This window comes from Lepisosteus platostomus, chromosome 28 (assembly GCF_059453375.1).
Source record: "Lepisosteus platostomus isolate fLepPlt1 chromosome 28, fLepPlt1.hap1, whole genome shotgun sequence".
Taxonomy (NCBI): domain Eukaryota; kingdom Metazoa; phylum Chordata; class Actinopteri; order Semionotiformes; family Lepisosteidae; genus Lepisosteus; species Lepisosteus platostomus.
In genome coordinates this window covers 4,714,178-4,725,777 of record NC_142638.1, presented here as the reverse complement: position 1 = coordinate 4,725,777, position 11,600 = coordinate 4,714,178, and the positions used below count along the sequence as shown (strand labels likewise).

The 11,600-nt window shown below is 46.8% G+C and overlaps 1 protein-coding gene across 1 annotated transcript in view; it reads left to right on the top strand.

The window, feature by feature from the left end:
- cntnap1 (contactin associated protein 1) overlaps positions 1–11,600 on the top strand; it is a 36,600-nt gene that overhangs the window by 12,384 nt on the left and 12,616 nt on the right. The window contains exons 3-17 of the mRNA XM_088622947.1: positions 260–453; positions 1,083–1,230; positions 2,369–2,572; positions 3,319–3,503; positions 4,116–4,268; positions 4,519–4,780; positions 5,213–5,362; positions 6,024–6,195; positions 6,839–6,945; positions 7,774–7,896; positions 8,352–8,555; positions 9,267–9,423; positions 9,721–9,848; positions 10,070–10,243; positions 10,592–10,810. Of these exons, the coding sequence (XP_088479073.1) occupies positions 260–453; positions 1,083–1,230; positions 2,369–2,572; positions 3,319–3,503; positions 4,116–4,268; positions 4,519–4,780; positions 5,213–5,362; positions 6,024–6,195; positions 6,839–6,945; positions 7,774–7,896; positions 8,352–8,555; positions 9,267–9,423; positions 9,721–9,848; positions 10,070–10,243; positions 10,592–10,810 (2,580 nt within the window). The remainder of the gene's footprint in view (positions 1–259; positions 454–1,082; positions 1,231–2,368; positions 2,573–3,318; positions 3,504–4,115; positions 4,269–4,518; positions 4,781–5,212; positions 5,363–6,023; positions 6,196–6,838; positions 6,946–7,773; positions 7,897–8,351; positions 8,556–9,266; positions 9,424–9,720; positions 9,849–10,069; positions 10,244–10,591; positions 10,811–11,600) is intronic.

Below are 11,600 nucleotides of genomic sequence, written 5' to 3'. Positions count from 1 at the left end.
TCACAAAGCATACAATAAGAGAAGGAGAAGACTGTGCGTTTTCCTCAGAATGCTCCCATGTTGTTTTCATGTTTCTTGCACTTAGCATGAGACTCTTTTATACCTGGGAGTCATGAATAAGATGCAATTCCAAATGAGGGAGCTTATAAGGAAAAGGAACTGCTGATTCTAAATTGAAACATTTCAGGAGAGCAGTGGTGGGGCTTCAGCTGACAGTTCACTGTCTCCAAACCTTGCGTTTTGTGTGGGATTGTTGCAGGGAGCAGTGGCTGGTCTCCAGCCCCCAGAGATCGTCAGCCTTGGCTCCAGATCAACCTGAATCATAAGTACAGAATCACTGGCATCTCCACCCAGGGCACCTTCAACTCCTACGACTGGGTGACGAAGTACACCTTGCTGTATGGGGACCGGCCCGATGCCTGGACACCATACATCCAGAGAGGGGGAAACTCGGTGAGTACAGGGAAGGGGAGCTGGGCTCCTTGTGTGGCCTGGGGCAGTCGTACACACACTCGAAGCATTCGGCAGGGTTTGCAGGAGAATTGTTAATGGCATCCAAAGGCTTGCATTCGCAGATAAACATCTGGCCATTAGGTTCTGTTAATACTATCTGGGCAAAACCAAATACCTGACATGCAGTAGACCCAAAACAGTTTTCTGAACTCAGCTATACAACAATCTGTTAGAACAGCACATCGTTTTCCAGTTGTAGAATGAGGTTGAAAGCTTTTTGGCTCAAAGTCTGATCCCGCATGGGTAGTCGCTGTGTTTTATTTCAGAACGAAGCATAAACTCCGAAATTCTAATCGCAAGCGAACAAGTAAATGTAAATGCATGTCACACCTGGAGAAATGTTATTTTTTCTCTCTGCCTTCCGGCGTGGAAGTAACATCTACTCATACCTTTTCCGCCACCAACACACGGAGGCGGCTCGCCGCCCGAGCACCTTGTTTTAAAGACTATTCCGACCTGAAAAACAAAAAGCAAAAAAAGCCTTAGGCACCACCACTCTTTAGAAATAAGAGGACTGTTTTGTAATCTAATTATTATGATTAAGAATGCAATGCTGTCTGCTTTGTCAGACATTTTCAGGGAACTGGAACTATTACCAGGTGAAGAGGCACAACTTTCACCATGCTATCACTGCCAAGCATCTGCGCTTCCTGCCTCTGGGGTGGAACCCTGCAGGCAAGATTGGGGTTAGGCTGGAGGTCTATGGCTGTTCCTATGGTGAGTTGCTCTTTGTACACTCTTCTGTTTCTCACAGGCAAGCCCAATCATTCTGAGAACCCAAAGCTCTTAGTGGGTAGCCGACAGCAGAATCCACACCCCTCTGATTAACCTTTTCTCACGACGCCGTGGCTTCATTCCCAGAATGAATCACCAGTGGCCACAATTTGAAACCACTGAGAGGTTTTACTTGCATGCAGATGGGGAGAATGTAAGCCAGGCACTTTCCTCTCCCCCCACCAGACCTCACTGGGTGTTGTATCAGCCCTTGATGAAATACACTTTGTAAATGGCTGTGCAAAAAAGTAAGTGGTCACAGGGATAGAGATGATGGTACATTTATGCCAACCTCAGCTTTGTTAATGATGTGCGTGCATATAGAAATATACCTACTCAAGAGTACAAAACAGACCATGCATGTGTTACTGTAGGGTCTCAAATTCAGTTCCTGGAAGTCAGAAGGACTTCTCATTCTTGTTAAAACCTGGCTTTCCCTGGTCAAACTTTTAGGAGCCTCCTCCAAATGACATGTTAGACTTGGCAAATGACAGGAACAGGCTTGGTCCGGACGTGGATTGTTGTTGCCATAGGTGCAGTGGAGGTGATAGCAGAAGCAATGGTACCTGGGATTGAACTGCATGCTCCGCTAGTTTGGAAGGTTTTCAATCCGATTGAGATCCGAATCTTGTTCTGGCCAGGAAGGTGACGCTCCTTGAGACAACCATTCACTGCGGATCACTAAGAGAGTGTATCCATTTGCCTGGGGCAAGGACTAAAGGAGAGGGGAGAGGCTAAAGGACTCTCCATGGTCATTAAAAAATCCCAGAGTGTTGCTAAAATAGAGAAGGGGTGTTAATTCCGGTTTAAATGGCCAATTTTTTCCCTGGCCTTTACCAATCATGGCCTCCTATAACGCCCTTCTTTGAATTGGCTTCATTACTCTGTTCTCTCGAGTAATAGCTGATGTGTGGTGAGTGTATTGGTGCACTTCGACTGCTGTTGCATCATCCAGGTGGTGCCACACATTGGCAGTGGTGGAGGGGAGTAGTATTATTACTACTACTTGGAGTACAGGTTACAGGCAATGGGGTGTGCTGTGCATGACCCTTTACCTGGATGTGTCCCTTGGCTTTTCCAGACTCCTACGTTATGGCTTATGACGGAGATGACATGGTGTCCTACAAATTTCCACGGAGGACTAACAGGACCCTGAGGGACCACATCGCTCTGAACTTCAAAACCCTGGAGCGCGAAGGGCTGCTTCTGCACAGTGAGGGGTCTCAGGGGGACGTCTTCACCCTGGAGCTGAAGAATGCCCGGCTCTACCTGCACATCAGCCTGGGTCAGTAGCTCTCGTCCAATTACCAAAGGCATTCAAACGAGATAAACATTTATCCTCCCTTAACTCAGAGCAGGTCAAGACACAATCACTGCTGTGTATTGCCATGGCCTTGTTCACAGTGCAGGGCCTGAAGCAGATGTTCATACAAAAGACTCATGACTATAGAACTGGCATTGGAGTGTTGAACGAAAACTGGTCTGTCCTTGGCGGTTGTTTTTCTATTGTGGGGCTTGGTATATAGAGTCATAATCACTGAAATTGCCTTGAGTCTTTTCAGTAAAAACTCCCCATTTTAAATGAAAAAGAGGCAGTCACTATAACAATGCGGGCTTGAAGGAGGGGTGGCGCACGCCGAACGAAGACAATGACCCGTTTGAGGGGGCAGAGGCACTGGCGTGAGGTCAGCTTGGAAGGTTTAAAAAAGAAAAACGAAAAAAAAACTCCACTTGACAGCGAGGTCCAGGCCAAAAACCGAGAAAAAAAAAAGTTGCTTTTGACAGCAGGGCCCAGACTGGGCAGGGGAAAGAATGGGCCACTTGAAAACGGCATCCAGACTGAACCGAACAGGAAAGGGGCTTCACAGGCGGACATCACTGCCATCAAGCGCTGCACTCTCGCGCGAGGCGGAGACACAGTGACACTGGGATTCGCTAAGGGGGGACTAGTGGAGTTTAGAAAAACAAATACTCCGCTGTGTCGCAGTCACCTATCCCCGATGTGGATTTCAAGTGAGTTTTTCTCTGCAGGGAACAGCACCGTCCACGGGATATCAGGACTGACCACTCTGACTGTGGGAAACCTGCTGGACGACCAGCACTGGCACTACGTCACAGTGAAACGTTATGGTCGCCACGTCAACCTGACAGTGGACAGCCACACGGAGAGCGCCCTGACGTATGGGGACTTCGCTTACCTTGACCTGGACACTCAGGTAGGGCACCACCAGCCGCCAGAATGCTGTCAATCAGGCGGGCTTTCTGTGCTACACTGTGGCGAAGACCAGAGGTGCAGCAAAACATGAGCATGCCATGCACATTTAAGGGACACTAGAAAGCTTAAAGGTGGGAGATCACCATTACCTCAGTGTATTCTGGTACTGGGCATTATTATTGTCAGGGCTTCGTTGACCCAAATAGAATAGATCCTGCTGTGGCAAAACCACCATGATTTTGGCATCAGACGGGAAAACCAGAGGCTCAGCCATTTCCTGCCCAGGGTTGTGAGGTTACTATTTACTCATTTAGGCAAAGCTCGTCTGCAGTAATTTGGATAGCACTCATTGAACAAGCTGTTGCTTGTTCTGTCCTGCACTTTCTTTGCAAACAAAAGCCAACAACCTGATTCTCAGATCTAGGATCAGCAGAGCTGGTTTGAAGAGGTTTCAAGTGAGCTCTCATTAACGCTTTTTCGTATTTGTTTAGGTTACATTTTGCTACATGAGTGCATTACATTGAAATGCATTAAGCGCTATTTTAGAGGATCAGACCTTGCACAGAAAATCGGTAATACGTGCTAAGCAGAGCTGTATGTCCTCGGCCCCCAGGTGTACGTGGGAGGAGTAATAGAGCCTAATCAGCCACATTTGCCAAACACACCCAACTTCCGAGGCTGCCTGGAGAACGTCTTCTACAACGGGATCAACATCATTGACCTGGCCCAGAGGAAGATGCCACAGATACGGTTCCCTCATCGGCAGGTGGAGCATTTAGCATACATTACACTAAAACAGACCCACCTGCATCAGTAGACTGCAATATTTCCCTGTCTGTGTCTTATTTACTAACAAAATGTACCTTTCATGGATAGGACTTGTAACAAGATTCTAGAGAGGCAGAATGAGTACAGTAGGCTTGCAGGTCTGTCTCTAGCCTTGCAGCCAGGGTGAAATTAACCTTCTTACCCCGAGCTGGAATGAATCCATGGCTGTTTCCTTTCCCCCCTCTTAGAAAACGATCCGCTACGCCTGTCAGGACATCCTGCTGAAGCCCGTAACGTTCGCAGGGATCAACAACTACCTCCAGGTTCCCGGGTTATACAGAAAGAGCCGAATGGCTGTCAAGTTCAAGTTCCGGTCCTGGGACTTCACTGGCCTGCTCATGTACACCAGATTTGCAGACAACCTCGGCTCCCTGGAGCTGGGCCTGAGTGAAGGCCAGGTCAACATCACTCTGATGCAGCCTGGGGTCAAGCAGCTGAAATTTGCTGCAGGTACCTCTCACCTGTCTCATTCGTAGTGAATCCTGATCAATGTCTATGCTTTCATCCTTCTCAGAGCTGCAGCAAAACCCCAGACACGCAATTAGTCATTTCACTGATCATTCTGATCCTACGTACACCACGAGCTATAAATGCCATGCACACAGAAAGCAAAGCATTCCTGTTATTCTACAGTTTTTCAGCCTGCACTTTCATTTCAAAGATCATGCTCTATATCATAAAATCCAGCATTTAAGGCCAGCCTTATGGGTCTCCATATGAGAGTTTTCCATGGTATTTTTTGCAGATTTTGCTTCCCTTAAACTATAAGCTCTCCTTAGTCTGAGTTTCCCAAAGATCATATTACTCTGTACTGCTCACTCTTTCTGTGCGTCGTGGGATCCCACAGCAAACCTCTTTACGGTTTTGACATTGTGCCACCAGGATATCGTCTGAACGATGGATTCTGGCACATGGTGGATCTGGTGGCCAGGGATAACTCTGTGACGGTGATCATCGATGAGAACGAGGGCTCTCCTCTCCGGATCACCAGTGTCTTCACCATACGCACCGGTGACATTTACTATTTTGGAGGTGAGCGGAATAGCAGCGCACTAGCGGTTGGTTACCCTTGGCTTTGGAATCTTTGGTCTTTCCATTCTGGAGTTCCGCAGCTAAGTGACACTACTGGAGCGACACCGATCTCTTACATCAAAGGGATGACCTACATCCGCAGATAGTAATTGTGTACTCTGCAAAGAAATAGGTAAAGGCTTATTCCATGTCTTATTCCAGCAACTAGCATTAACAAATAAGGTAAAAAAAAATCATAAAAGACTGGACAAATCCTATTTTGTCCTGTTGTCCTATATGTCCTATTTTGCTAACAGAATACTAATTGGACAATCTTACAGTATAAGTGGTTTATTGAAGGATCACAACACAGTACGGGTTGGTAGCCAGTTGCAAAAACTCACTGCTCTTGGTGTAAGACATGCATGCCGTTTTCATCTTGTTTTAGGGATCAGAATTCTTGTACCAAGTCAACTCATGGTAACCCTTGATTGAGTCTGAAGAGATTCAAATCTTTTATTACTATAGTCACTATATCTGCTCAGTTTTTGACGTTGGTATTATATTTCAATCATATAACTAATGAACACATTGCTCTGCTGGAACTTGTTGGAAACTCTATGGTTTACATACCATTTGTTGGTGACATCTCTGCTCGCATGGGTTCCTGTCTGGCTTTCAGGATGCCCCAAGGGAAATAATGGCGAAAGATGTGAGACCAAGCTCAAGGCTTTTCATGGCTGCATGCAGCAGATCTTCATCGATGGTGATCCTGTGGACATTGACATCATTCTGAAGTGGCGCCGGGGCCGGTACTCTGAGCTCCTGCTGGGCACCTGCGGAATCAGTGACCGGTAGGACAGGGACATGCAAGAGGTTGGGAATTACGGGCGGAGTGGTTGCACTCTGGCTAAGGATCTGTGCCTGTGGCTGGAAGGTTGCCGGTTCAAATCCCATGGCCAGCAGAGGAATCCTACTCCGTTGGGCCCCTGAGCAAGGCTGACCCTGTGCTCTGACCCCAAGCTTCTCTCCCTGTCTGTGTCCCATGGAGAGCAAGCTGGGGTGTGCAAAAAGACGAATTCCTAATGCAAGAAATCGTATATGGCCAATAAAGTGATCTTATCTAATCTTACTGCTTCCACATTGGCCAACCAACTCTGAGCATGGTCTACAATAAGATCAGACGACCCACATAGATGTTCTTCTCTGTAGATCGGTAGAATACTTTGTGCTCCATGGATGTCTGTTTAAAGCCTGTTGAAGATGCTAAAAGATTTTGCAATGCACTCATTGGTGGGGCTCAGGGAAGCTACTTTAGGCATGCCAGGCTGTTTGGTTCTGATCCTTTCAGGCCTTGTAACATCCTTCGAAATGCTTGAGTGGTCTTCAAGCAGCCGTGAAATATCAATCTGTTTGCACTTCCCCTCTCTGCAGTGAGTAATCACTCTTGCCTCTTCTTTTTATTCCTCTCTTTCTCTGTGTCTGGGTCACCCCCAGGTGTACCCCGAACCTCTGTGAGCATGAGGGGAAGTGTATCCAGTCTTGGGATGACTTCATGTGTCTCTGTGACAATACGGGGTACAAAGGGGAGGTGTGCCACAAATGTGAGTGTACTGTACGTGAGTTCTGTGGTGTCTTGGGGTGTCCTCGCCAAAACGTGGGAGAGCCACTGTTCCTTTTATCATTTCCAGAGAATGTTAGGAATCTAGTCCATATCACTTCACCACTGACATGTCATTGACTTTTGAGATCTAAGAAAATAACAGCATGCCACCATTTTTGCTCAAAAGAAAATAATCTGTAGACAGTTTTATGGTATGATTAATTGTTTTCAAACAGGAACTATAATCTCTGCTGTGTCTCGTCATAGGTGAACGGTAAGACTGACACAGACTGCAGCTGGTTTTGGTGTAAAACTCCAAAAATACAACTGCCCCTAGATATCTTCTTTAAATATCATCATTAAACGACTAGCTAGCTCCCTAAATTTAAAATTCCATGTGGAGTTGTATCATGAGTTTCTTATTTCTAAGCAGCAGGTAATGGTCTTGAGACCCGAGCCAGAGAATTAATCTGGCTCCATCTGGAGAGTTTTGCAGCAGCTTCATTTCTGAAGTTGGTAATTAGCAGAAGCAGTATAGCAATTTAGATGCTCTTTGTACTGAAGTACTGCAGCTGAGCACAGAAGAAGGGCTAAATGTTGAGCAGGCAAGTACAGAAAGCCTGGAAGAGATTACAATGCTGTTTATTTTTCTCTAGTCATTCCTAGAGTCATATATATCTTCCAACACTTTTTTGTTCCAGTTTTTTGGGTGTTATTGTATTTTTACATACTCGTTTTCAGTGTGTTAGAAGTCTGTTTGCCTGCACTGACTTGTTTCCTGCCTAAGCGATGTGACCTGACTGCAGCTCTTGCTTCCCTGTGCTCTCAGCGGTCTACAAAGAGTCATGTGAAGCGTACCGGCTCAACGGGAAGACGTCTTCAGGGAACTACACCATCGACCCGGACCTGAGCGGCCCTCTGAAGCCCTTTGTAGTCTACTGTAACATGAGAGGTAGGGATGACTCCCATCGGCTCCACTGGTCTGCCCAGGGCTGGATTGTGGTGTTCGTAGGCCCTAGGCACTTTCACTCCCAAATGTGCAAAAAGAGGGGTCAACGCTAATTGAATGATGTATGATGCCCTTTAAGCTAGTCTAATGCTGAACCACGTGATTGATGGAGCGAGTTGAGCAACCTTCTTCGGTACTTCTAGTTTCTAGAACAGCCGCTAGAGAGCGCATGATTATATACTTGGAGCACCTAGAGTCGACCGCAAGCATGTTGTTTCAGCTCGTTTTTCGTTAGTCACTAGTGTTTCCCTCCTTCGTAGGCCTTAAAAGTTTGGTAGGCCCTAGGCACTGTGCCTACAAACAGGGAATCGGGCACTATGTTTGCCCCCATACCTCCCTGCCCCCCTCCTGTGGCAGAAACAGGCCGTCCTGACGAGACGCCCCACTCTGTCCCTTAGCAACCAAGGCCTGGACGGAAGTGAGGCACAGCAGGATCGTGGCCACCAAGGTAACGGGCTCCCGCGCCGACAGGCCCTACATCGGCGACGTGCAATACTACAACGCCTCCTGGGACGAAGTGACAGCTCTGGCCAACACCTCGAGCTACTGTGAGCAGTGGATTGACTACTCGTGCTACAAGTCGCGGCTCCTCAACACTCCTTGTAAGTCTGTTCACACTTCTGACCCTGTTGGGATTGGGACTCCTGGTAGTGAAGACGGGGCTTCATCTCCATACTCACTTTGGACTCCATTTAGATTTTAAATGTTTACCATTACTGTTCCTCTTAGTGTAGATTTTTGAGAAAAAAGAAAACGGAGAGCAGACCTGGGGCTCACTCAGTTCCTGGCAAATGCTGGGTTGGTTCTAGGGGTCTTGCTGTAATTTAAGCACACAGAAAAACCTACAATGCTATGTATTGTTGCAGGTGAATATTTAAATAGAGCTGATCCATTTTTCCTAGAAAAAAAAAGCCATTCTTACTTACCGACTTGCTTGCTTCATTCGTTGGTGTCGCTTCACCAATTAGCAGTAATAAAGCTTTTAAAATGCACTTGGGAGCAATTTCGCTTATGCAGGTGTATCCAGTCTCAGCTCTGGAGGGCCAAGTGTGTTTGCGTATTTTCATTCCAGCTCAGCACTTGCCCACCTCAATCAGCTCTCGATCGGCTTATTTGGACACAACCGCACAACAGTCTTCAGGTGCTGGTGCTCTAAAGAGAACTGAAAACTTGCAGACTCCGCAGGATCAGGAATCACAGCGCTAAGCAGTTGCGTTCTGTGGATTACTTTGGATTTGGATTCTTTGGATTCTCACTGAAAGGAGCCCTTTTGGTTGATTGTGTCGATCATTTCTATCTCTATCCTTTCCCAGCTGGAAAGCCCTTCAGCTACTGGATTGGCCGTTATGGCGAGAGACACATGTACTGGGGAGGCTCCTTTCCTGGGATTCAGAAGTGTGGCTGTGGCATCAACAGGACTTGCACAGACATCAAGTTCTCCTGCAACTGCGACGCCGATTACAGGCAATGGTGAGAGGAGGACATGCAATTCTGCCCAATTGCAACTGCGCTTGGAATGAGGTGCAGATCTGGGAATGGCTTTGTCCCCCTCCCCAGCTTTTTGTCCAGATTCTTGGTTTGTAGAAAAAAAAAATGTCATCCACCAACCTTTCTGACGCGTGCATTTTTAATAAAGGATCGTCAGAGGGAACGTTTCGACTGGGCGACATCGATATCGTAGATCTGCCTCGACTCCAAGTGCACCATTCTCAGCTGACACCCGAATGGTATTGGCAGCGTTGCTGATATTTCTGCCTCTCCACCCAGGCACTATGACAGGGGGCTGCTGAACTACAGGGATCACATGCCCGTGACTCAGGTGGTGGTTGGAGACACCAACAGGACCGGCTCTGAGGGCAAGTTCAGCGTTGGGCCACTGCGCTGCTTCGGAGATCGTAAGTCATGTCGCAGTGATCTATAACACAAAGCCAAAAGAGGCCATTTTGAATCTGAAAGAATTACTTGGTGCTGTTAGGCACTAGTTATTTTTCTGTGAACAATGTATTACTGTCCCCTGATATTGAGTCGGTGATATTTCTGATTGCCTGTGACCCCATGAAGTTTTGATCTCTTGCTGCTACAGAGACGATTTCTGTTGCTTTTTATTCCCCAACAGGAAACACCTGGAACACTGTGGCCTTCACAAAAGCCACGCACATGGTCTTCCCCACCTTCAGGCCCGGCACCAGCGCCGACATCACCTTTTACTTCAAGACCACATCCGATCACGGCGTCTTCCTGGAGAACTCTGACGAACGCCACCGCAACTTCGTTCGAGTGGAGCTCAACAGTAAGGCGGCTTCTCCTCTGCTCCCGAAACAAAAGAGCCTCTCCTCCCAGCTTAGAGAAGGCAAATCAAGGCAAAGCAAGCGTCCGACCTTTTCAGAAGAGAAGCAAAGGGCAGTAAATGCTCTAAACCTACCGTATTCACAAAGCAGATGAGATCATCATTTTTAGGTCAACAGGCAACATTTTGTTTAAACCTTAATAAGGCGATATTAGATGTTGTGCATGTAAATTCCTTTTCCTGTAATTGTTGAGAGCACGTTGCACTCAGGAACCTTTCCGAAGAAAAAAAACCTAGCAGCTTCTTTACCTTCTTTCACGGTCTAATCAGCCGTCTTGTTCTGTGATTAAGGCACCACGGAGCTGCTTTTCATCTTCAGCGTGGGCGATGGAATCATCAACGTGACCCTCAAGTCACCCTGGCACCTGAACGACGACGACTGGCACCACGTCAAGGCCGAGATTAACGTGAAGCTGGCCCGGCTGAAGGTGGACTACCAGCCCTGGGCTGTGCGCAGATTCCCACCCCAGACCTACGTCACCATGGAGTTCACCAAGCCTCTCTTTGTGGGTGCGTCTGGGGTGGTAAACATGAGCAGTGCTCCACTGCTGCAGCAGGGCATGTCTGAGCTACCTATTGCAAGGCAAGATTTAGGGGCAGGCAGATACACAGTACAATTAAGCTGATGTATGTAACATTTTACCAACTGAAAGTCTCTACCTGAATTGTATTTCTGAAACAGAAAAGCTAGTAGATAAATCCTTGAATTTGTACAGTTTTTTACCCAGAAGGGGAGGAGACTTCCTTCTCCACTGAAGTACAGCATTACCTGGGTGCCCCAACCTACTATATACTACATGAGGTGGAAAATAGTGAAAACCACCTTTTCAATTCAAGTGCATGGCAAATTTATCAGCTATTCAAGTCTGAAAGGGAGTTTAGACAGGGGTTAGCACAACTGTTTTTACAAACTGTCCAAAAGGTGGCCTTTACTAACCACAAGTACTCAGGAGTTTGGTTCATTTTCTCACCTGAAGGATGGCTTTTCCTTCAGCACACTGCCCCCCATGACGATGCTGGGGCATTTGGAATTTAGGAATTCAGGGTGTTTAGGTATTTCTTTTTCTAAAAGGAGGAGAGACACCAACTGGTCTACCAACATCACATTTTTGACAGATGTTCCTTGAAAGACATATTCTACATGCCAAGTATATAACATATGATACATGGTATTGTTGTAGCACAGTGTACTCAAAATAAGTTAAAAATACAGAATATACAAAAAAATGTCATGTTGATTAGAAATTACAGATTTGGAACCAGGGTTTATCTCTTTCTTAATAGAGACAAGAAGTTCCGA